Below are 27,004 nucleotides of genomic sequence, written 5' to 3'. Positions count from 1 at the left end.
TCTACTCCATTTGTCTTCCTGCTTGTTTTTGTACCAATACGAAGCAGTTTGGTATTTTATCATTAATGCTCTGTAGTAGAGCTTGAGGTTAGGGATGATGACTTACCCAAAAGTTCTTTTATTATTAAGAATGGTTTTAGTTATCCAGGGTTTTTTGTTATAAAGATAAAACTGAGAATTGCTCTTTCTATCTATCTCTGTGAAGAATTGAGTTGCAATTTTGTTGGAGATTGCATTATATTTGTATAAAGATAAATCTTAAATCATCATATAGATAAGACTTACAATTTTATTGACTTTTATGATTCTAACTCGGGGCTCCCTGAACTTTTGACTCCTCAAGGAACAGTCCTGACTTCATGTTTGCCTGATTGTTCAATTTTCACATGTCAATTCACAAATTTCCCAAAGTTAGCTCTTTACTCAGATAATCTAGCATCTATTTCACATATAACTATTATATGCCGTGCCATGACACCTTCTTTTTCATTCCAAACACACTTTTCCTTGTGACCTGTGAGTAATCCTTAGTCACCAGCTGGCTCCAAAGCATAGAAATTACTTATGGTTTTGCATATACCACTAGTCTATTCAATATCTCACATAGTTGAGAAATATTCTTTTTTACTTTTACATAATCCAAACATTGGGTATACAAACAGTTATTGTTTTATGGTTTTGAGACAGGATCTCTAAAATTAGTCTGTCTCTGAACTCAGGATCCTTCTGCCTCATCTTCTTAAGTACTGGAATTAAAGGTGTGCACTAACACACTTGGCATGATCATGCTTTCCACTACACCTTGTGTGACTCAACTCATTCATATAGCTGGTTCTCATTTCAGGTGTTGGTTGCTGTCAAACTGTCAAATGCTCTCATTTCCTGGATAAGTTTTCTTAATGGCATGTGGTTGACCAAGAGCAGTAATTTTTATGTAAATAAGGATGCAAAACTAATGTAGAAAGAAAATGTGAGAAGACAATTATGAAAAAGAACTTGTTTGAGTGAAGAACCTGTGAATAGTTTCAGACACTGATTTATTCAATTATTTTATAATGTAGAAATTGAAATGAATTAGGAATTAGGAAATTTCATTTTCTTGGGCAGAAATAAATACAGACAAAAGTTTTGTTTTTCAATTCTTAAACAATGATGCTATTGGAAGTTTTAAAATCTGTAAACACTTTTGCTAGAATGGAAGAACTGTTTAAAAATATAATGGGATATATTTATAGCACATTCCTGTTTTGCAAACATATTCTATAACATTTCAAAAACTGTCTTTTAGGAATTCTATGACTGCAGTTGTATCAGTGACACTGGTTTCCTGAATGGAAACCACTCAGCGCGTTTAGGTGAATGCCCAAGAGACAAATGCAAAACCAAGTATTACTTTTATATAATTTTTCAAGTCATTTTGTCTGTTTTCACTGCAATGGGAAGCACTTCTTTTATGTTGATTCTGATGAAGTGAGTATACTCTTTTTTTATGTACATGTATGTGCGTTTCTCTGTGGGATGCATAAGTGTATGACCATATAGAAGTCAGATAATTATCTCTGGAATCAGTCTTCAATCTCCTTCTACCTCCACTGTGGAAGGCAGATGATCCACCTTTGGACTTTCAAGGATCTGCTGGTCACCTCTCAGATCACAAATGGGGACACAGATGACTTCTCCCCATCTTGAGTATAAATTGTTAAGATATCTTTATTAGTCATGTATATTCGATGATGAATATATTTACTGACTTCTATTGTCTATTGCTTTAAACCCTAAAACCACCAAAAGCTAAAGTGTTTTGAAAGGAGACGTAGTTGATTGACTGGGAGTGCTGGGAAGATGGTGGGACACATGCAGTGGGTGGTCAGGGAATCACACAGGTCCTAGCAGCTCCATTTGACTAATTCACCCACAGACACATTTAAAAACAATATTATGTAACATATGAATGTTGATTGTCAAAAATGTATTTATTTGAGTATGATAACCTGGGATAATATCTCTTTAAATTTTTGAATTCCATGTTGATTAAAAGTCCCCAAAGCCTAAGCGAAAGGAAAAAAGGTTTCAATTGTCATTAAATTAGGATAGACATTTAATTAGCATCTACACTTGTTTAAATTCTATTCTGACCAAATATTACATTAAGGTGTTTCCGACGATCAGTTAGTCCTGTTAAACATAAAACGTTATCTATTTGTATGGAAAGTATTTCTTACTTATGAAAGATTCACTAAGATGCACAATATGTCCTCAGAATTCATAGACTTATGATAAACAAAAATATTAATCTGAAATGCCCAAGAAAGGTTTCAGAACTTTTAAAACTTAACTTCCAGTGATGTGGATCAGCCAGGAAATAAAGAGAGCTTCATCTTTCACAGATAGTAAGCCTAGCATCATGTGACTGAGCTACCTGTCTGATTGCGGTTCTGAGGAGTCACTTAAAAATCATCCCTTGAAACAATGTAGGACCATTTTCATGAAAGAAGATAATGGGGAAAGAGTTTAGATTTAATTTACTGCATCAAGTAGATATTAATACAAAATTAAATAATTTGGAAAACACATCTAGCTTCTTGGGTTTATTATTATTATTATAAAAAATAAATTCTGTGGCATGTACACTATATTGAGGTACTCCACCTGAGAAGTGAGGTAGGAATTTTACTTACTGATAAGTGCACTATACTATAATGCATTCACCAATGCACACTCAAGTAAGCACACTGGTGAGTGGGCAAGCAGCTAGAGTACAAGGCTGTGGCTAGGGGTGAGTGTCCATGACTATGAATGGGGCTGTCTACGTCTACATATGTGTGTGGCTGTCTATGCACAGCATTCTGCCACAGCTTTCCTTCCTAAAAGTTGTTGGAGGTGTCCAGCCCACTTTGAAGCAAGCATTAGTCCTGTCAACAAGCCCTCCCAATTCCCATGTAAGCTAAGCACTCTCCTGGGATGAAAATGCACATGGATTACAAAACTCAGTTCCATGTAGTGTTTCTAGAACAAAACCCAAATCTACCCTATAAATGACAACATCACTGAGGTACAAGGACTCAAGCAGTGAAAAAAAAAATACCATCTCTTCCTCTCAAAATCCCGCTTGATAAGTCTGAGGTTTGATAAAGATTTCAGTGACCAAGTCAAATTCCACTTCCTGCTGACTTCCTTCATCTTACTTACAAAATAAACAAAACACAATGGAAAACAAAAGACCTGTCTCCTAGAATTATAAACATAGCTTTCTGGCCCTTGCTGAGCTAACACCATCCTTCACCAACCATTCTGCATTTACTGTCTCCTAGTATATAACCATAATGATTTAAATTTTTATTATACACTGTTTAATGTATTCTCTCTTTAATTGTATAAGGTCCCAGAAAACCTTATTCATTTACTTCTTCATTTACTTTTGAGACAATTTTCACTATGTTGCCCAGGCTAGTCGTACCCTATACCACTCAAGTGATCTTCCTGCCTTAGCCTTCATAATCCCTGAGGTTAAGTAGGAGTAACCAGCATTCTGGAGCATTGTTTAAAGTCCCTATTAAGAGGTATCTTTCCTGCAAGGATTAAAGATCAGTCACATTTGAAGAAAACTGAAGTTCTAAGTGCTAATACATATGGATCCTCACAAAGCATGAGCTCTTGTCAGGAGAGGTGCAGTGGTTTCTTCCAATTGGCTGAATGACATATCTACTTAACTCTCTGAACAAATCAGCATCAAGTAGTTTTAGATGATATAAAATATATCATCATTCAGTGTTTCAGCAAAAGTATTTAAGCAGGAGCCATATTTCATCCACCCATTTTTTTCCACATAATTTCATTCTCATCAATATGAATGAGATATTTATATAAGTAAGGGTGTTTCCAGCTCACTAATTGTGGAAAGATCAAAATAATTCCATAACTATTCCATAAATATATTCCATAAATATGTTTTGTAATTCTTTTTAGGTAGAAGAATGTGTTTATTTTTACAAATATCTTTTTGGAATATTTAAGTTATGTTTTGTTTCTGTACGTGTACGTTTGTATGTATGAGTAGGCCTGGGTGAGCCCATGTAACTGAAGAGGCCAGAATAAAGGGTTTCATCTCCTTAGTTAAAGTTACTAGAGGTTGGGTGCTGTCCAGTGTCGGTGCTGGGAACTGAAAGCTGGTTATTCACAGAAACAAGGATGATTAGTGCCATGCCACTCCCCCAGCCGTGAATGAGTGTGTTACTAACCAAGTTGACAACATGTTCTCTACCTTTAACATAACATTTACATACATTCTGGAAGTCCAGAATGCATAAATTTCTTGACTTTTCTGGTTACAGTGAAACTTTATCTTCAAAGGTATTAGACTTTTCTGCTAACAACAGTCATAGCAGTAAGGAAGCAGGATGTATGCTGAGACCTATACCTAGATAGAAGCATGTGATCTTTTGTCAAGGCTCTGGCTGAATGGGCCACATGAGACCATTGTCTTTGTAGACATCATAAAGCTGAGTACAGATGTTCTTACAGCATATTTACTGAATAACACATAAAATTTAGCCAGGCTTGGTAACTCACATATGTAGGCTCAGCACTTTAGGAGGCTGAAGTAGGAGGGTTGCTTGGAGTTCAGGTCTAGCATGGGCTTAAGAGTTTCAACCTTCTGGACTCTCTTGAAATCATAGCATGGTGAATCCTTATTATTCACTGTCTTGTCTCTTCTCAAGCTGTGAATGATATGTTTGTTACATGTTGGTCATTCCCATGAGGGTTTTCTCCAACCATGAAGAAAAATAACATCAGAAAACATTTTATGTTTCAATTCAACTTACAATTTTGAAAACATTTAAGTGTTAAAGTGTTATTTTTTTTTTTTGCTTTTATCTTATTGCAGGTGTGTCCAACCTGAATTGAAATCACTTGCAATGGGTTTCCATTCACTGGTTATAAGAACACTAGGTATGGTAAATAAATCAAATTCAGGAAACAAATATTTATGCCAAGTTTAAAAGCAGAACATAAATATGTTTTGATTCTAAGGAAAGTTTAAAGGCTTAAGAATCGTTTCTACTATAGTAAATGAAAGGAGTAGGAAACACAAGAAACAGTGGCATGAAAGAAAATTTGATAGTTAACTGCAACATTGAGGCAAGACATAGGAATTGTCTTGTCTGTACAATAAGTTATGTCACAAAGATCAGCTGTTCCTTTTCATTGCAGTGACAGATGCTTCTTTCAGACTGGCAGAGCAAAGGTCTATCTCTATACATAGCAGTTTTAGGTAATGCCTCTTGTGTGTTGAGAGTGTTGGGAATTTGGCCAGTTTAATACTGCCCAGAACAAAACCAGAGGCTGACAGGTTGGTTTTCTACTGTTTGATGTTGGAGGCTCCAGAGCCTTTATCAGCAATTGAGCATGTGAAAGGGAAAGAGAACTCACGCCTAGAATCTATCACCTTGGATGAAGATAACACTTTAATTAGAAGTAAACTCAAGAAGTTGTGACTTTTATGTCAAGACTAGGTTCCTAAGTCTCAAGTTTCTAAATATTCAGAGGACATAACTGATAGAGATTAAGGGAAGCATCTTCCTCTCTTAGAACCATTTACTCCCAAATGTCTGTTGCTTTTTTCACAACTGCTCACATAACATTTGTAGGATTTATATACATTAATTGCTTATACATTTAGAAATAAAAAAAAGTAATATTACTTACCTAGGGATAGGGCAGAAAGCTAATCAGAGGCAAGCACTGATAAAAAGATTTTAAAGATCAGCAAAGGAGTTGGAGGTCTATCCTAGGGATCTTTACAAGCTAAGAAACATAGCCTTCACTGACAACAATGGGGAAGAAATTGTTCATTATGTGTATAGAAGACAGATCCTTGGATACTCAAAGGGAAAAAGAAAAATCATAGAAATGAGAGAAGAGGTTAGGAGGATAAAGAGAAGAAGAGAAGAGGAGAAGGAGGGCCTATCTGCAGTTAACTGTTTATCTCCAGGCTGGAAGGTTCAGTATATACCAGAAGCCCTCTACCACCAAAACCCAAATGAAACTCCACATACCCACCTGCCTCCAGAACCATGGGCTGCATACTTAGTAAGCTTCCTGATAGTCAAAGGAGAAACTCAAGGAATAAAAGAAATTCCTCTAGCATCATAAAACAATAAAGAAAAGGAATTTGTCATCATAGTTAAGATCCATGGCCTCATCGAACCTAAATGTTTCTATACGGGAAACATATACTAAACACCAAACTTCTAATTCAAAGCAACTGTCTTCCACACGATAAGATGGAACACTGTAAAGAATCTCTCAGTACGTTGAACTGAGTAAGTCAGTTGGAAAATAAGTTACTTAAACAGTAAATCCTAGTAATCACCAAGGCTGAGTTTCTTACTTAAAACATTAAATTTGTTTTGTCACACCAGTAACATCACACAGAAAATATATATTGTTGATATGTACTTTTCATTTCTTAAGGGATGGCCCAAATTTTTTGAAACATGAATATTCTAACTCACTTCCTTAGATGAGTCTTTCTTTGGGTAAATTGGCCTCCACTATCAGACCATTGTCAACTACTTGCTCTCAGACAACTGGGATTAGGAGGCTGGAGTGGTAGCTCAGTGGCTGACAGCATGCCGTGCTATTATAAAGTTTAAGGTTTGCTTCTTTCATCATCTCATGTGGCTTGCAACTATCTGCACCTGAATTCCAGTGGATTGATACCCTCTGCACTCACAACCAGGGACAAATACACACATAAAAATTAGTTAAAACAGATCTGTAGAAAAGAAAACACTAATTTTTAAAAAATAAAATCAATAAAATTTTAAAAGTAAAATTTGTTCATCAAAATACATAAGAATTTGAACCAAATTGCTCCTGAATGAGACCTCTACTAACACAATTCTCCAGTCTTTGGTCAGTTTAAGAACCAAATCAATCTCAGAGTTGCTTGAAACAGAAGCAAGAAACAGTTTTCTACACTATGCATGAACTCTGGAGAAGTCCTGCATTGTACTTTTGCACATTATTCAAAAGGCCCATTGCTGAAGGTTAGGACGACACCTAATACCATGCTTTCAGAGCACAAAAACAATATTTACAAGGCCCTAAAGCTGAACCGATTAGAGCACTGCAAAAGATATTTAACATGTACAAAAATCAGTGGGGAGTGAATCATAGAGTCAGATAACACCAAAAAGAGGAGCTATTTTGGACCTAGAAGCCACCATTCCATGGTGAAGGTGAGACTGGACCACAGCTTGTCTGCAGAGAGAGTCCTGGTATAAGAGTTCCATTTTTAGATTTCGTTTTTTCCACCATTGATCATTTTAATTGTATTTATTTTTGATAGTAACTTTTATAAATGTGTAAGTGTACATGCATGATTCTCTGTATATATACCACCTGCCTGCAGTGCCTCCAAGAAGAGAGAATCAGATTCCCCAGAACTGAAATTACAGGTAGTGAACTTCTTGATATAGATGTTGAGACCCACGCTCTGGGGCTTTTAGGAGTAGCAAGCACTCTAAACAATTGACTCACCTCTTCAGTCCCCATTGTTAGTATTCTTCAAATACTTGAACAAGCTTCTGCCTTTATTGAGATTGGGATAAATCCTTTTATTCACTTGTCACGAAGGTACAAGTCCACTCCAATTATTCCAAAATATTCTGGTGAATTAAAAAAAGCTGGCATATGGACATGTCACTAAATAGATTTTAACTAGTTTGTATTATAAGAACATAGCTTACAGGCATGTAGAACTCCTTGTTCATTATGTGTGTTAGGGATAGGGATTGACAACAGATGTGTATGACATTACACATCTAAAGATGGTATAACCTCCAGAAAAATCTATTGATTTAAATTCTTGTATATATTCAAACAGAAACAAAGACATTATCCTAGAAAGTTTTCAGATTTTCATTCTTCACTATGTAGCAATATGATATGACACATAGGTTTATTTCAAATGCTTTACTTCTCATGTTGTAGGAGGAATTCTAGCTCCAGTCTATTTTGGAGCATTGATTGACAGAACGTGTATTAAGTGGTCTGTTACCAGCTGTGGAGCACGTGGGGCATGTAGGCTATATAACTCCAGACTATTTGGGTGAGTTATTATAAATGTACCTCATTAATTGATTTTATCTTTTTATAATTTTTAAATGTATGCAAGTTCATTTATCTACATGTATGTGTGTGCCCCACATGTGCGTAGTTCCCATAGAGATCACATGAAGTTGGATTCTCTAGAACTAGATTTACAGATGGGTATGAGTCACTATGTGAGTGCTGAGGTCAGAACCCAGGTTCTCTGCAAGAGTAGTCAGTGTTCTTAGTCTCTCAGCAATCTCTTTGGCCCCATATATACTATTTTCAATAAAATAATAAATGATTAATGATTAATGTTGCTTTAATGAATCCTTATTTTATATACAGAATTGTAACAGGCAATCTCATTTTAACAGTAGCAGAAACAATAATAAATTTATGTGTATATTTTTGCATTGGATACAAAAAACCAAGGGTAATAACTTGTCCATAGTCATACAACTAAGAACAAAAGAGACGAACTTTTTGCTCAATTATAGTTTTATCTACCAAAACTGTACCCATACCTAAAATATTACTGTCCCTGATTTCTTAACCAGGACATGATAGTCAACTGAGTGTCTGGTTATAAAGTAGGAAAAGGAGGAAAGTTCGTGTTCTGTTCATGAGGACAGAAGACAAATGTATGGTAATTTGAAATCACAAATGGAAGTGATAGTCTTTAGAAAACAGTTCATTGTAAATGTAAATATTGATTAATTATAAAACATATATTTCATAATATATTATGTGTGGTGGTTTTTGAGAGAGGCTTTCTCTGTGTAGACTTGGCTGTCCTGGGGCTATCTCTGTAGACCAGGCTGACTTTGACGTCACAGAAATCCATCTGCCTCTGCCTCTCAAGTGCTGGGATTAAAAGCATGCACCACCATGTTCTGGCTCTAAAGTAAATTTTTAAAAAACTATTTGGGAAGTGCAAATCTCTTTGGCTCATTACCCAAGCTCTTAAAAGTATAACAGAGAATATTAGAGTACTTTTAAATCTCTCTATAACAAAAATTATTTTAAGCAACACTCAAAGGGAAAATACAAAGTAGAAGAAGAAACTGGAGCTAATGATGCAGTCACAAGGAAGTTTTCTAGATCTATCTAGTTCCCCGAAAGAGGAAAATTTAAGTGACCGTGACAAGGAGGGAGAACCACAGAGGCTTCCATTGCAGATGGGTAATGGGAAATGGTACAGGAGGTAGGACAGTCTATCTGTTTTTAGTCTAGGTTGTATGTTACAGTTAGCTGTCTTCCCAACCATTTTCACCACCAACCATAAATGAGAGCGTTGTTGCAAATCATTACCACTGGTGTTGGTGTCATGATGATATTTTTGCCTTGGTTGTGGTGTAACAGTGTTATTGGTGTCATGGTCCTGTTGTTGCCTGGTGTTGTTGTTGTTGGTGGTGGTAATGGTGATGGTGGTGGCAGTGGTGATGGCGATGGTGGTGGTGTTGCCTTGATGGAATTAGTATTATGGTGGACAGTAGGGTGTTTGTTAGTGTCATGTCCAGATCCTGATAATCTTAATACCCAGACATTTCCATGACTGGGTTTGAAGACTTCTCATTATCTTCAAACCATGATTTTTGTTTTTATACCCTTTTTATGTGACTTCTGTTTTGTTTTTCCCTGAAAGTTGGATGTTAATATTATGACAGAAGAACAACTACAACTAATCACCTTGTTATACGGCACAGGGGGAGGATGGTTTTCTGTAGTAATATGTTTGACTCTCAGTATTAATGGACCTAGGTATATGGACTGTGAACCCCTGATGTATTTCTTTGTGCTTTCTCCTTTTGTTGCAAGTAATTGGACGGCTTGGGGTAAAAGATCAAAATGGTCCTTTCTTCCATTAGAAAGCTATAGAGTCAGCCAGAGTTTAATCACTGTGTCTTGTCAGTTCTTTGGAAATAATCTCAGTTTATAGTCCAATGCATAATGTTTGATCTTTTAAATATAAATTCCCTTGTTCCCTTTCTTAAAAAACTTTTAGGTTTGTATACCAGAGATATGTAATAAAAGCTGTACCACAAAATATAAAATAATATTTGTCCCTCCTTTTCTCTAGAATCATCTACGTGGGCTTAGGCATATCTTTAAAAACTCCAGCACTTTTTTTGTATGTTGTATTAATTTATATCATGAAGAAAAAAATTAAAGGAAATGATAACAAGATATTGGAAAATGGAAGAAAATTCACAGATGAAAACAACCCAGAATCTATAAATAAAAATGGTTACTATTGTGTACCTTCTGATGAAGAAAACAGTGAATCACCTCTTTAAGGAAAGAGAAAGACACATCTGTTGCTGTGTTCTCAAACACTCCCCTGGTCCTTTCACTGAACATTTTGAAACTTTACATATGGAGAATCAATAATTCTTTGTATTACAATGAAACAAGCTACAAATCAAAAGAAGCAAGAGCATCCTTGTTAGATTATAGCTGTGTATTTGAAGCTAGGATTGGAATATATATCATCTGTAAAAAAATACTGAATGAAAGTTGGTTACTTTACAATAGAACAACTAGTATTCACTTAAGCATTTATTACTGAATAGAATAAGTAAGGAGGGTAGGATCGACAAAAAGGGAAAAGTAACATAAAAAAATGGTGTCTTTAAAGTAATATCTTCAAAAATCAAAATTTTCATGGTGCTACTCATGCCTGAAGTCTCTACAATGGAGGGTTTCATGATGTGTCATCTTCTGGTATCCATTTTATGTCATATATTTTGCGTAATTATTAATTTAAAATTGTGTTTAATGACACATGCATCTTCTTTGCATATACTGTACAAAACATTGAGAATAAAACAAAGAAATTTAGGAAAATCACAAGCTATAATTATCAGAAAACATACCTTATAATGCATTTTAACTGCCATGCAAATGAATTGGAAAACCCACCACTGAATAAATAAAGCTTCACTCTACCTATCAGTTCTCTGAGATAATTGTGTGGCAGATAGTGGGTGTTAGAGGATATCAGCATTCAACATCACAACTTTTTTGTTTGTCTTTTGTTTCTGATGTGATATATATATATATATATATATATATATATATATATATATATGAAATTAAGACAGAGTGAATGAGAGGAAATATCTTTGGATATTGTATTTTCTAGTGAGATCAGATTTAGTATAGTGGATGGTAAAAGTTGAACTTGCTTTATTGTCGCATACTAAAATATTTTTTCTATTAAATTATCCCTGAAATACTTATCTGTTGCTATAATAGAATACTCTGACAAAAAAGTAACTCAGAGAACAAAGTTATTTATTTTGGCTTGCAGTTCTATACATATAGGGTCCACCCTGCTTGGAAAGACATGTCAATAGCCACAGAAGACAAGGTGATAAGAGCAGGAGAGTATCTGATCGCCTTTCATCCACAACTGGAAGCAGAAACAGAGTGAAAAGGAATTGGGCAAAACTACAAAACTTGAAATTTCCCACCCTGTCAAATTCTTCCTCCAGGAAGAGTCTAACTCCCAAAAATTCCAGCACAATGCCCATAACTGGAGAGCAAATGTCTGAATACACTAGGCATGGGGAATAATTGTTAATGAAACTCTCACACACATATGCACATGAATACTCAAAATTACACATGTATGGAAAGTACATTCCTACACTAGACATTCTGATTCAAAACATCTTTGGCATCATCTGAATTAAGTTCTTTAGCAAATAATCCCTCAGGTGACAGAAGTTTTTGACAGATGATTGAAATGGAAATTTTTTGCTTCTTTGGAGACTCAATTGTGTGATATTTTTCCAGAAACTGTCTTAAGAGAACATGTTTTGCTGAGGCAGACATATAAAAGGATGATTTTGCTGAAGCAGACACATGGAAGGTAGCTTTCCTGAGAACAGATAAATGATGTTTTTCCAGAAGCTTCCTGGAAACGGGCACATGATGTTTTGCTAGAGAGGATGCTTGAAAGGACATGGAATGTTTGAAAAAGGTATAACTATAACCATACAGTGAATGATAGCATGTGAGATTGGTTGACTTTGCTGGTCGTCCTTGGGCATTGCTGATGCTGGTCTTCACTGACAACACTGTGCCATTGGTTCCCCTTGCCTTCTTTGCTGACTTCATAGACAGAAATGCACCAATGAACTTCTTGTGATATGCTGGCAGCTTCTTGCCACTTCTGTGGACTCAGGCAGACTGTTAGAGCCTAGCACTTTCTTTTGGATCAAAGTGCCATTGCTGATTTTTTAATGGTGTTTGTGAGTGGATTGAGTTACAGCTGTTGATTTCTGTGATCTAAATCTACTGATATTGTGACACAGAAGATTAGAATAGCCCCAAAGAACTCTTTCTAATCAGGTTCCCTTCCCCCTTTTCCTTTTTAACTTTTCCTTTCTACTACCTTTGGTGTACTAGAAGGGTTGTAAATGCATTTAAGAACCATCATTAAAGTAGGTTTTTAAAAATATAAGCCTACAGAAGATAGTAGCTTATTTGGATAATCTGAAGCATACACAATATCTGTAATATTCTGTAAAAATGAAGTATACAAGTGTGGTACTGCATAAGGACATTCTGGTTCATGGCTGAGCAGGTGCCTAGAACCCCGAGACTCTGCGTGAGAACCAGCAGGAGTTCGGCGCCCCCTACCCCCAGAATCCAGGGTCCTGAAAAGCAGTAAAGTCTCCATAGAATCACATTTTTCAGTCACATAGGCCAGACTATAGGCTTCAGGCCCTAGGGATTTACATACTAATGAAGGTCAGAGGGTGGAACAAATTAAGCTTGCCTCCCCAGATCCTCCCCCTTTCTCCCTCCCTATATAACTCGGGACTGCCCTGAGTTTTATGGGGGGGGGTACGCCTAGATCCATCCACCATCCGCTATGACAATAAACCCTTTTGGAACCAAGGACTTCCTTGTGTCATTGGGGGCCTGCCACCGCCAAAGCCTCCAGGCTGCTGGAACCATAGATGTTCCTCCCACATGTGGGACCTGTCGCAGCACGTTGAAGCCCCTCTGGGACTCCACTGCAGCAGCCTAAATTTTTCCCTACATTTTGGCGCCCAACGTAGGGCATAGACACCCATGGACTTCAAGAACCGGGCCACCCCAGTCTGCTACAGAACACAGCCGAGCTTCTTGCCCTGCTTGTCCGGTGCTGTGAGGAATCGACTCATTGAAGATTTTGTGCTTCTCTCATGCTGACTGAAGCTGCAGCTGCTTAATCTTTCACCTGGAGGACTGCTGCGTTCCAGACATGAGGACCCACATCTTCAAGCAAGCTGGACAGGCCGCCGAGTCTGCTAAGCAAGTACAGTCTTTCCCATGGGTGCTGCTAGGTTCTCTTTCTTCTTCCGATCCCTCTCCTTTTTCTCGGCTCTGGGTTATCTGGCGTGAGTCCACATGCCCCCATCTCGGTCCTGAGAACCAAGGACTTGAGACCAGTCAGTCTCTGGCCAACTTTTGGTCCAGGGATGCCCAATCCAAGAGCTCTGCACCCCTGTGTAACCAGAGTGAAAATTCTCCATTCCGGGCAGGGCGCAGTGTTGCAGGGAATAAACTCAACCAAGATCCCGTGTGCTCCGGCCATACTGAGCAATAATGCCAGCCTACCAAGTTGTGGCAAACACACGGACCCACAATGCAACAGAGACTCATGCCCATGTGTGCCCATGCATGGGCCTACATCGTTCCCTACATGTGGGGCTGTGGAATCCTGGGTGTTCGGCCATGCCCCCAGAACCCAGAAACCTAGCATACAGCCCCCTTGCTAGGTCACATAAGGCACGAGACTAACAGGTCTCTGCCTCAAGATTTACGTATTACCTAAAAGCCCTGCCCGCTTCCAATATAAGCAAACCCTTTCTGACACTTTTTGGGAGAGCTTGCCACCATCGAAACCCACCACCATGTCAATAAATCTCCACATGTCTCTTGAAATCCTGGACTCATTGTGTAAGTGGAAAACCCTCGTGGTGGGGTTGGGGGGAGAGAAGTCTTTTCCTCCCTCCCCAGTGCTCTCTGCGCTCTAGCGGGCTGTGTGACACTTTCTCCTGACAACAGCGGCTCGTACACTGCCTTCACGGAGACCCTGGCCTGCACCATGTCCCCCGTGCCCAGCGTCTCTGTAGTCACTGGCAGCGTGTGGGCTGTTCAAGCCGCACTGCGCAGGTGAGACCAAACCATTAACAGAAAGTGCTGAGAGCTGCCCTGCGCCGCCACCTGTGACCCCCAGGCGTGAGCCTTGACCCACATCTAGCATGCCAATGTGGACCACCAACACCCATGGACTCCAGGAATGAACGAGTCACTTCCAACGAGACGCGGTGTCTAGACTCCTGTTTTCCCAGCACACACCGCTGCTGCATACGCTGTCTTGCTTCTATTTTACTGCATGCCCACAGACCCTTAAAATAGAGGCCGAATCGGCATGCTGGTGTGTTCAGACACACAGCCACACACCCCCACAATCTCTGCCATGCTGTGCTCTCCCTCCGTGGCGTTTAGGGTCCAGAGCAGAGAAACGAGGGTCTTACACCCATGCCCGCTGAGATCTCACTAGTTCATTCCTGCCCAAACACCAAGCTTTCTGCCCCGGTTTCTCCACTGCAGTGATCTCCGCCTCCCTGAGACATTTGCTCTAGACAAGAGACATAGACAACTCCATGTCCACTCACTCCCAAGGCACACGGGCCACCATCTGTCCCCCAGTTAGTGGTGGACAATGTGCGCAAAGCTAGCACAGAAGCTCTCCCCGCTGGCGCCTGCAAGAGCTGTGAATTACATCTCTGTCCATCCATCTCCACTTACACTCTCTCTCCTTCTTGTGCTCCTGGCTAACATCTTTTTTTCTAATTGTTAACTACAATCTAACTTCTGCCTAATTCAAAAAACTAAGTTTCTTTCTCCACGTGTTCCCTACAAGATGTTGGAGACTCCTTAATCTCCATTCTTTACCCCCCCCAAAATCTCCCGTGCTCTGCCTGCCAAGAGGTTTGCCCCTCCCCCAGGGGTCAGCTTTTCGAACTCTGCCTAAAACTCCAGGCTGAGCCAAGAGAAACTGCTGCTGCTTGTTTTCCCCTCCCCCTCTGACTGAGAGCCGCCAGCTTCTCCCAAGAGCTACTGTGTTTGCTAGCTTCCAGGTGTCTCCCCACAATGGCTCAGTTTCACGCAGCCTTTTACTCCTTCTGACTTTCCTACCAAACACCCATATTTCTTGCTTTGAGCTTTTCTTCAAGATTGGCCTTTTTTTTCTACATTTTAGATTCCTAAGAAAAACAAAAGGGGGAATTCCTTGGCTTCTCTGCTAGAGCACCCAGCCACCACATGGTAGCCCAGCCACCACATGGCAGGGCAGGCCTCTCCTCTACTACTTCTAAATTCACCATTAATGCCTTTTCCCCCCAACAGGAATGCCTAAACAACAGTGTTCGTTCTTTTCAACCCAAAATTTTTCACTTTTTGTTTAAATCGATCCTTTTCTCTCTAAAACTCATGATATATTCCCAACATTTTTTTTCAATTTTTAAAATCTCTTCAAGGTTTGAAAGTCATCTAAATCTACTTCCACAGGTTAAATCAACATGCTGACCACCATCTTTCAGCTTTTAATTAACAACTAATTTTCCTTCACAGACAAACTGTGGATGCCTACCCCAGATATTATTAACACAATGTTTTCTCCTTCAGCCATCCAATTTCCTCAAACACCTTTGGCTTTCCAGATATCTCCCAGCCAGAGATGCTGCTTCCCTGTGATTATACCCACAGACCCAACAGAGATAAGCTGACACCGAGACAGCGCCACCTCCTGGAACCTGCCTTGCTGCCTTCTACCAGTCATCTCGTTTGACTGAAGATCCAGAGATGCTCGCTACCAACTACAGATGAACTCCTGCCAAAGTCACATAGCTGAAGTGACGTGTTTGTGAGGAAATCATAATGTCTATTTAGATTAATCAGATGTCATTACTATCAAATTGTACAATATGTATTTATTTGATTCAATGACTCCTTGCTTTCCCAACACAACTCTCAATTCCCATTACCCTTGGCTTGGTTATACTACACAAACCCTTGTCTGTGTGGTATTTTCTTTTATTTTCACTACAGATGACACCTCTCCTGAGAGAGGGAATTGTGGGTGGCAGGCTGTGAAGGCCCGAAAGCCTGGTAGAATAGCCTAGAAGACCTGCACCCTAGTCTCTGAGGCGGAAGGTGCTTCGGCCCTCCCAAGCCTTCTGGCTCTCTCAGCTTCAGCCTTCCACAGTCCCTTCCACAGAGGGGCCCACAGTCATTTGTCACATGAGAGAAACATCCCCACATGTGACCTACATTATATCTCCACCTTCAGAGATACCCCTCCTTTTATGAAAGAAAAAAGGGTGGGTTGTGGGGGTGTGGAATCCTGGGCCACGCCCCCAGAACCCAGAGACCTAACATACAGCCCCCTTGCTAGGTCACGTAAGGCATGAGACTAACAGGTCTCTGCCTCAAGATTTACGTATTACCTAAAAGCCAAGCCCGCTTCCAATATAAGCAAACCCCTTCTGACATTTTTTGGGAGAGCTCGCCACCATCCAAACCCAGTGCCATGTCAATATATCTCCACGTGTCTCTTGAAATCCTGGACTCATTGTGTAAGTGGAAAACCTGCGTGGCAGGTTAAATCAACATGCTGATCACCATCTTTCGGCTCTTAATTAACAACTAGTTTCCTTTTACAGACAAATTGTTGCTGCCTACATAATTAAAATGATGTTTTTCTTCCTCAGCCATCCAAAACAGACTCAAAGGTGACTTCTAAGACTAAAATTTCCTCAAACACCTTTGCCTTTCTAGGATCTCAACATCACACCATGACGTGCTTGATTCCAAGTAGCCTAATGCTTACTACATGTTGAGAGCTGACTCTGAGCAGAAAGTGGCTATCATCTTTGCAGCCATCTTGAGCCATATACCCTGACAAGAGACTTGTTTTCAACAGCCTACAACAGCTGAGCACACTCTGATAATTATCTTGATATACCCATGATTTCCTTTCAACCAAGGCCAGGCAGTGGTGGCACATGCCTTTAATCCCAGCACTTGAGAGACTCAAGGCGAGACTCAAGGCGAGACTCAAGGTGAGACTCAAGGCGAGACTCAAGGTGAGACTTAAGGAGATATATAAAAGGAGAGACTTGAGGAGAGAACAGACCAGACTCTGTCTCATCTCCAGAGCAGACTCTGTCTCGTCTCCAGATCAGACTCCCTGTCTTGTCTCCATTCTTCATGTCTCTGTCCCCACTCTCTCTCTTGGTAGGCTTTGACCCGTGGACCAGAGCAGCAGAACGAGCTGTTACAAAGTGGCGCTCAACACAAGGCAGCAAGAGCGAGAGGCCCAGTGAGGGACATTACCAGAAGAAGGGTCGACTGAAAATTCAGAAGTGAAACAGAGGAGATTGCCATGGGAACCTGCCATGTGGAGACCAGTAGGTCATAGTAATGATAATGGGGCAAGAAATAAGTCAGCCTGAATTCAACTCTCCTGTCCTAAGTTTCAACTCTGTTTTTGTTTTGTTGTTTGCTGCTTATGTGTGTTAATTGTTTGCTTCTGTTTTGCTGTTTAAATGCTGTCTTTCATGTTCAAAAGAAAAAGAAAAGCATAGAATCCAAAATACGACCAAAGGTTGAAATAATCGATTTGTCAGAGCCAGATTGTGCTGACCTAGAGGAAGAGGCAGCCAAAAATTACTGAATGGTCCTCTTCCCAAAGCCCCCCTCCCTCTGCTCCTCCACCTCCAGATGCTCCTGCTATGGAGATGGTGGTTGTAGATCCCAGAGAAGAGTTATAGGACAAAATTTCTCTGCTTAAACAACAAAAGAGTTAGAAAAAGAATATCAGGACTTAATTAATAAGCTACAAAAATTAAAGACAGGGAAGATGTCTCGAGAGGGCAAAGAAAATCCCTCAGGTCCTTGAGTCCCTCAACCCAGAGTCCAAAGGCAGCCCCTGCACTCTGGTTTTAGTTCAGCCACAGATCAGCCAGAGGAGGGAGAGACTGAGGTTTTCCCTGTATCAGAGACTAGAGACACTCAAGGGGTTGCTTGGAGACATCACACAGGGCTTAATTTTCAAATTATTAAAGAATTAAAAAATTTGGTGGCACAATACGGTGCCACTGATCCCTTTACTCTTGCAATCTTAGAATCTGTTGCAGAGGAGTGGCTGAGTCCTGGTGATTGGAATACTCTAGTGAGAGCAGTTCTTAGCGGTGGTGATTATCTTATTTGGAAATCAGAGTATCATGAGAATTGTAAAGAGACAGCTAGGAGAAACATTCAGGCAGGTAATGGTTGGTCTTTGAAGCCTTAGTAGGAGAAGGGCAGTTTGCTTCTGGTGATAACCAGATGCAATATGACCCAGGCTTATTCGCTCAAATTCGAAATGCAGCCATGAAGGCTTGGCGCAAACTCCTGGTAAAGGGAGACCCTGGTGCATCTTTGACCTCAGTTAGACAAGGGCCTGACGAAAGATTTTCTGATTTTGTTCATCAATTAATGACAACAGCAGGAAGGATTTTTTGGTAATGCAGAGGCAGGTGTAGATTATGTGAAACAACTTGCATATGAAAATGCCAATCCTGCTTGCCAAGCGGCAATTAGACCCTATAGGAAAGAGGTAGACCTTACTGGATATATCAGACTCTGTTCTGACATAGGGCCCTCCTACCAAAAAGGTTTAGCTATGGCAGCTGCCATGCAAGGACAATCAGTAAGAGATTTTTTTGGCAAGCAGAGACAAAAAGGCCTGCTTTAAATGTGGCAAGCCTGACCTATGCCCACGTTGCAAACGTGGAAGGCATTGGGCTAGTGAATGTAGGTCCAAGACAGTTGCACAAGGAAACACATTTTCACATAATCAGGGAAACAGGAACAGGGGCCAGCCCCAGGCCCCGAGCCAACACAAGCCAAAACAGGCTTATGGGGCCAGTCAATATCATACCAGCAAACAACAATCCCTTTCAGAACTTAGTCGAGCAACACCAGGAAGCACAGGACTAGACCTCAGTTCTGCCACCCACACAGTATTAACCCCAGAAATGGGACCTCAGGCCTTACCCACTGGAGTGTTTGGACCACTCCATCCAAATGTGTTTGGCCTGATAGTGGGAAGAAGCAGTGCTACTATGCAGGGACTACAAATTTTCCCTGGAGTTATAGACAATGATTATCAAGGTGAGATTAAGGTAATGGCCAAGGCAATACAGAATATAGTCACTATTCCTAAAACAAAGAGGATAGCTCAACTATTGTTACTTCCATTGTTTCCTACTAATCACAAATATAAGAGTCCTAAGAGAGGGGATCAAGGCTTTGGTTCCTCTGATGCATACTGGGTACAGCCTATAGTTAAACAAAAACCTATGATGACAATATTGCTCAATGGGGAGGCATTCCAAGGTTTGGTTGATACAGGAGCTGATGTGGCAATTATCAAACAAAGCGATTGGCCTGCCACCTGGCCTCTGACCCCAACTTTAACCAATTTAAGGAGTATTGGCCAAAGTCAAAAACCACAGCAAAGCTCTAAGGTGCTGACATGGAAAGATAAAGAAGGAAATACAGGGAATATACAACCCTATGTCATCCCAGGCCTTCCCACTAATCTCTGGGGCAGAGATCTATTATCCCAGTTGGGATTGATTATGTGCAGCCCTAATGAAGTAATCACGGTTCAAATGATAAACTCTGGATTTTCTCCAGGGAAAGGATTAGGAAAAAGTGAAAATGGGATTGCTCATCCTATTGAGGTCCATGGTAACTCTGGAAGAAGAGGCTTGGGGTATTTTTGATGGGGGCTATTGATTCAGCTGCACCCCTAGGGCATTGTGGCAATTCCATCACCTGGGAGGAGGACTCACCCATCTGGGTGGATCAGTGGTCCCTAACCACCGAAAAATTGCAAGCTGCTCAATTGCTAGTGCAGAAGCAATTATAGGCAGGATGTTTAGAGGAGAGTAACTCTCCCTGGAATACCCCAATATTTGTCATTAGGAAAAAGTCAGGAAAGTGGAGATTGTTGCAAGACTTGATGGCTGTTAACGCGACCATGATTCTGATGGGAGCCTTACAACCTGGGCTGCCCACACCAGTGGCCATACATTTAGGCTATTATAAAATAGTTATAAATTTAAAAGACTGTTTCTTTACTATCCCTTTGAATCCTAATGATAGAAAGCACTTTGCTTTTAGTGTTTCCTCTATAAACTTTAGAGAACCTATGAACAGATATCAATGGAAGGTCTTGCCTCAGGGTATGGCTAACAGTCCTACCTTGTTCTAAAAGTTTGTGGCTTCTGCCGTAGAGAGTGTTAGAACCATGTGGAAGCAAATCTACATGATTCATTTCATGGATGATATTTTAATAGCGGGAAAAGATGGAAAACAGGTACTCCAGTGCTTTGATGATCTTAAAACAGCTTTACAGACTGAAGGGTTACAAATAGCACCAGAAAAGGTACAATTACAAGTCCATATACTTATTTAGGATTTCAGATTAATGGTCCACATATTATTAACAGTAAGGCCACCTTGAGGACTGATTCCCTTAAGACACTTAATGATTTTCAAAAACTATTGGGAGATATTAATTGGCTACGATTATATTTGAAATGTATGACAGGAAAGTTGAAACCTTTGTTTGACATTCTCAAAGGAGATCCTGACCCTAAGTCTGGCAGGGCTATAACAGAAGAGGGTAGAAAAGCCTTATGGAAGGTTGAGAATGCTATTTCATCCCAATTTGTAACTCATATTAATTATTCTAAGCCTTTATACTTTCTTATTTTTAACACTAAACTATCTCTTACTGCAGTTTTTTGGCAAACTGCACCCATATTATGGGTTCATCTTCCCTCATCCCCTAAAAAGATTCTTTATCCATACTATGCAGCTGTAGCAGATATGATTATGTTAGGCAGAGATAACAGTCGAAAATATTTTGGAAATGATCCTGATGTCATAGTACAACCATATACAAGACATCAGGTTAATTGGCTTATGCAGAGTTCTGAAGTTTGGCCTATAGCATGTGCTTCACTTGGTGGTCAAATAGATAACCACTATCCACCAGACAAATTAGTTCAATTTTGTAATTGCCATGCATTTGTTTTTCCATCTCGTACTGTGCATGTACCTATAAAGGAAGCATTGCTAGTTTTCACTGATGGGTCCTCATCAGGAACAGCTGCTTATGCCTTTAAGGATCAAGTAATTTCCTTTGCTACATCAGCTGTGTCAGCTCAATTGGTTGAATTACATGCTGTTGTTGCTGTGTTTCAAGCATTTCCAAATCAAACCATTAATATTTACACAGATAGTTCATATATAGTTCAATCTATTCCTTGGCTAGAAACTGCTGCACAAATAAAACACTCCTCAGAAGCAGCTGATTTGTTTTTTACACTGCCAACAATTAATTTTGAGGAGAAAGTGTAAATTCTTTATAGGATACCTGAGAGCCCACACTGGGCTACCAGGTCCTCTCGCTGAAGGAAACACCAAGGCAGATCTAGCCACTCATATAGCCGCAGTGACTTTATCAGATCTGCCATCTAACTTAGAACAGGCCATAAAGGCTCATGAGTTACATCACTTTAATTCTAAAACTTTAAAGGTCATGTTTAAAATTACCAGAGAACAAGCTAGACAAATTGTCAAACAATGTCAATCATGTGTTAAACTTTTACCAGTTCCTCATTTAGGTGTGAATCCAAAGGGACTGATACCAAACAGTCTCTGACAAATGGATGTTACCCATTATAATGAATTTGGAAATAAAAAATATATACATGTATGTGTAGATACATACAGTGGTTTCATTTATGTGACATTACAAACTGGAGAAGCAAGCAAACATGTGATCAATCATATGCTTGCTACAATCACTGTATTGGGTGTGCCAAAACAGATCAAGAATGACAATGGCCCAGGTTATACAAGCTCCAGTTTCCACCAATTTTGTGAAAAATTGGGAATACTACATAAAACAGGTATCCCATATAATCCATAGGGCTAAGGTATGGTAGAAAGGGCACATCAAACCATTAAATGTAAATTCAAAAAAATTAAAAATGGGGAATGGTACCCTATTAAGGGATCCCCCAGAAATATCCTTCATCACACTCTATTTTAAATTTTTAACTTTGGATTCTGAAGAAAAATCTGCTGCAGATAGATTCTGGCATCCTGATACCAAAAAGAATTTTGCAACAGTCCTCTGGAAGGACCCATTAACTGGAACCTGGAATGGGCCAGATCCAGTGCTTATCTGGGGAAGAGGTTCTGTCTGCATATATTCCCAAACGGCAGATGCCGCATGCTGGCTGCCAGAGAGACTGATCAAACAAATAGACAACAATAACAAATCCAGGGAGGAGAAACTTCCTGAGAATCGTATTTTTTGTTTCTTTATAGGAAACATGATGATGCTTCACAATTGTCTTCAAACAGGAGCGGATCAACCAGCATACTGGACTTGGGAAGTTCTCATTGCAGAAGAAATCACCACCCACACCTCCAGGGTGGCTCTATTGGACTTTTGGTTCCCTGATTTATGATTTAGTGGGGTACATTGTTTAGACTCAGGAGAAAACCCATCACCACAGTTACTATAATTGTTTTTTGGGTTTAGGATTGACTGGGACAGGAATGGGGATTTTTTTTATTTGTTTTGTTAAGATCAAAGCTATGATCAGTTCTATACTTCTATAGATTTAGATTTAGAAAGAATGGAATCTGCTATAATGCATTTGTAAAATTCATTATCCTTCTTAGCTGAAATAGTGCTACAGAATAGAAGAGGGTTATACTTTTTACTTCTCCAACAGAGGGAGTTATATGCTACCCTAAAAACAGTGTTGCTTTTGCACTAACCATTCAGGCATTGCTAAGTCTCTTGTCTCTTGGGTTCACGCTGTTCAACAAACTGATGGCTTTTGTACAACAATCGGTAGATGCTATTCAAATGAAACCCATACAGGTCCGTTATTACAGGCTGGAAGTAGGAGACTCCAAAACCTCTGTCATCAAGTCTGATGAGGATTAACCCCTAACTTACGTGCTAAGCCGGATAGTCAATGATGGGTAAGAGAACACTTCAAGACCCTTGCCCCAAACTGGGAGGCCTCACCATCCTAAGACAGGAGCTCAACCAATGGCTGTTGAGTTTCCAAAGACAGAAAAGGGAGGCTGGGGTCCTTTGTTCCAACCTATGCACGGTTCTATGGCTGCCTTGAGACATGTGACCAGGATTTCAAACCAGGTGATAGCAAGCAGTCAGTCATAGAGTACAACACGGTGAATTCTTCCCCACACAAAAAGACCTCCACCAGCAACTTAGCCTCAGCCAAAAGCATGTATTTATCCCCCAAATCCCATTCCACTCCCAGAGGTTCAAGCAGTCCCTGTCCACATGACATACAGTGCACAAGTTATTTATTTATTTTTTTACCAAGGATTGTTTAAGACTGTTTGTTTTTACTGAGCTGTAACACTTGGGGGAAGCCCTTCCTCAGACACCACCAACAATCATTGTTGGACAATGGACACACCTAACTAGCCAGGATCCTGTGATTTGTTTCTACTGAGCTGTAACACTTGGGAGAAGCCCCTCCTAAGACTCCACCAGCAATCATTGTTGGACATTGGACCCACCTGACTAGCCAGGACTTGCAGACTCTCACATCAGAGTATGAGCTCCAGATATCACAGCAGGTGTAGCTACTGCAGGACCCATGACCCAGCCTCCTGTCCTGTGCTGGTGGCACAAAGTTCTTTATGCCTTTTCTAAGAGCTGTAACACTTCCAGCATCCCCATCTGGACTGGAGCCCTGCGGACTCTATTTGTCCTGGACTGAGCTTAACTCTCCTCAAATTAACATACAGCAATTTCTGATGCCACAGTTGGAAGAAGCACACTTCTTCAGGCCCAAACCTTTTTGGACTTTGCCCTGCTCTCTCTGAACTGGTGTTTACCTGAGGCAGCCAGACACCCCACCAGGAGAGGTGGATCATGAACCACAGTGTCTGTTTTCAAGGTTAAGCTTAAAGCAAGTAACTACAAACAAATAAATTTCATTTAAAATCTAGTATATGTAATAAGTTAAATTTTGACCCTTAAACTTCTCAGCGATCTGCTCAATATGGTATCTAAAATGGTTAATAATAAAAGCTTCTCATGATAGGTGAAACTGCCAGACTCTTCAGTCAGCTAATAGGTCTCCTTCAAAGAATCTGATGGGGCACAAATGGCTCCCCATGAATTGTGACAACAATAACCACTGGCAAAGAACTATTCTATGCTTCACTCTCTACCAGGACACTGCACAAATTGTGGACAAGAAGGACACTGGAGAACTGAGTGTCTCTCTTTGCCTCACCAAGGTAGATCAGTCCATTAATTCTTCATGCACAGGAAAATCTGTGGCTAATGTTGTCATGTGTGAATACCAATGACTGACAACCCCTGCTCCTAAGACCACCATGGAGGGTCTATGGTAATCATCAGGTAAGTGTCTGCTGTTTCAATTGATACAAAGGCCAAATGGATTATATTTTCTAGTCAAATTTATTCTCCTCAAATTTCTATTGACGGTGCTGGATAACTGTGCCGTTATTAGTTTCAGAACAGTAAGCATCAAACTCCTCTACCAATGGCTATACTCCCTTGTAAGTCAATTTTGTAAGTTAAAACCAGGCTTACCATTTTGATTTTAAAGAGCTGCTAGACCCAATGATTAAAAAGATAAACAACAACAAATAAACAAAGGGAAAGAAAAGAAAAGAAAAAAAAAACAGTGGACTTAATCAGACAGGCTTACACTAAAAGAAATAAACTCACAAAACAGGTCTTAATATAATTTATTATTCTTTTATTTTAGTTCCGTATTTTTCAACTAGCCACCAACTATGCATCACTGTAAATAACTATATTAAAAAGTTAGAGTTTACATATGCTATGAGAGTCTAGGGAAATGATTTAGTGTACGAATATAAAGGGCTAAGGACATAAGAGCTTAAATAAGCTACCAGGATATAAAAAAGTAATTTAAGTTATATAAATGAAAGTTATAAATTCCTGAGGATATGAAAACATGTAAGTTGTGAGTGTCTGAAAAAAATAATTTGAGGAATGTAAATACATGTTGTAAGTGTCTGAGAAAATAATTTAACATAAGTGAAAAATTAAAAATAGATTTTTTTAGAATTGTTTTTTTACCTCTTGTTATACTATTGTTATATTAAAGAAGCTCAGAGTTTTAACACTAATCAATAGAGCATTGATAAGCTGTTAATCTAGTTCTAGCAATGCAATGACTACCCTCCAGAGGCTAAAAAATTTGAATTTCCTTAAGATGTCTTCAAAATATAAACTTAAACGTGTTTCTCATTGTGCTAAAATATGTTTCTCTCCATATATGTGTGTGTATAGATGGAGACTTACAGAGAAGTACAGCTAGTTTTGGAGCAGAACAGATACATAGGTTGGAGACAACACACACACATACACACACGCACACACATGTACAAATATGTATGTATGTATGTATGTATGTATGTATGTATGTATGTATAAAATATCTAGCCCTCTGGACAGAGGAAAAAATTAAAAATGTTCATGTTTCTAAATCCAAAATTATTTTTGGGGTCCCCAAGATTTTGCTATGATTTAAAGGCATTACCCCACTAGAGCTGTTTATAAACACTTGTTAACTAATTTTTTTGCAATGAAGATTTCAGTACAGATTACAAACAATGGTAACACCATTATACAAAAGACCTTTGTCTTTTTTAGTATACTTAAATAATGCATGTAAGTTTGAAAGAGTTACAACTTGGATCCATCTGTTAGAGATCAAAAGGATTTCACATAAGACTGTTGGTCAACTGCCTAAACATCCCTGTCTATTGCCTATTCGTGAGGGCGTACACTTTGCCTTCCTGCCTTGGTCTTGAGACTTTTTAAACTGTCCCAACTACCAGGACCACAGATGTATAAGTTTTAATATACACCCAAGATAAAGATTTTCGTCCAGGTGTCTTAACTTTCTGTCTTTCCCTAGTCTGCATTTGTTGCAATAGATTTCCAATCAACTACACACTGCAAACTATGCCAACATGCCAGCTTTAGGTAGACCTTTAAAACTAGCACACCACGGGCTTGCTGAAACGTGATGTATACCAAGTCTCTGATGAAAATTTCCTGCCATCTTGAGCCTCAGCTTTAGAAGAGAATTCCAGACTGCTCTAAAACTTCCTGTACTTCTTTAGTCCAAGGTGGTTTAACAGAACCTGAGCCATAAACTAGATGGTACTCTGCCCATTCCTGGTCTTTGGCTAGGTTTCCAGCCTTCCTAGAATACTAATAATTACAGCTGAGAAGCAGTTATAGGACAGAGTATTTCACCACTTATAGTTAACAATGGTTTGTAATGTTGTTTCCAAAAGAAAGTAGTTCCTCCATATCAAATTAACCTTTCCTCTATTGCTGTTGATAGGGACATTCTTTGGCACATCTTCCTGCCCATACATCAATGAGCCAAACAAATCACAGATAGTCAGCATTTGAAGCATATTCAGATTAATGATGACCTGGGTACATATTTTGCTCTCACTCACAAGACAGAAACAGCAAGCCTTAACCATTCGGCTGGCTCTAAAGACCCAAGAGGCACCATACAATGCCTTAACCTGAGGTTATTGACCATGTCTAAAAAAAAAAGTGTTCAGTTTTTGGTACAAAGTCTGTCATGGCTTCAGTTGTTTGGACTCAGCTGGGCTTCACTGAAGATATACTTATTCCTTCTGAGAAAGCTTTTATAAATTAGCATTAAATCCTTTTAACATTTAGATTGAC

At 39.5% G+C, this 27,004-nt stretch overlaps 1 protein-coding gene and 1 long non-coding RNA gene across 5 annotated transcripts in view; one reads left to right on the top strand and one right to left on the bottom strand.

The window, feature by feature from the left end:
* LOC114632353 (solute carrier organic anion transporter family member 1B2-like) overlaps window positions 1-10,397 on the top strand; it is a 46,499-nt gene extending 36,102 nt beyond the window's left edge. Inside the window, exons 12-15 of the mRNA XM_028780892.1 lie at window positions 1,289-1,470; window positions 4,886-4,950; window positions 7,999-8,116; window positions 10,181-10,397. Of these exons, the coding sequence (XP_028636725.1) occupies window positions 1,289-1,470; window positions 4,886-4,950; window positions 7,999-8,116; window positions 10,181-10,397 (582 nt within the window). The remainder of the gene's footprint in view (window positions 1-1,288; window positions 1,471-4,885; window positions 4,951-7,998; window positions 8,117-10,180) is intronic.
* LOC114632354 overlaps window positions 1-23,977 on the bottom strand; it is an 88,489-nt gene extending 64,512 nt beyond the window's left edge. Inside the window, exons 1-2 of one of the 4 annotated variants that reach the window (XR_003713087.1) lie at window positions 23,803-23,977; window positions 4,570-4,718 (exon numbers count right to left, since the gene is read on the bottom strand). This is a non-coding gene — a long non-coding RNA (uncharacterized LOC114632354). The remainder of the gene's footprint in view (window positions 1-4,569; window positions 4,719-23,802) is intronic. The other 3 variants (XR_003713078.1, XR_003713084.1, XR_003713079.1) reach the window with 3 other exon arrangements.
* Between the last annotated feature and the right edge of the window lie 3,027 nt (window positions 23,978-27,004).

Source organism: Grammomys surdaster, unplaced genomic scaffold (assembly GCF_004785775.1).
Source record: "Grammomys surdaster isolate TR1022 unplaced genomic scaffold, NIH_TR_1.0 373, whole genome shotgun sequence".
In the NCBI taxonomy this organism is placed as follows: domain Eukaryota; kingdom Metazoa; phylum Chordata; class Mammalia; order Rodentia; family Muridae; genus Grammomys; species Grammomys surdaster.
Note: the sequence above shows the minus strand (reverse complement) of the source record. Positions and strands in the feature narration are given on the sequence as shown.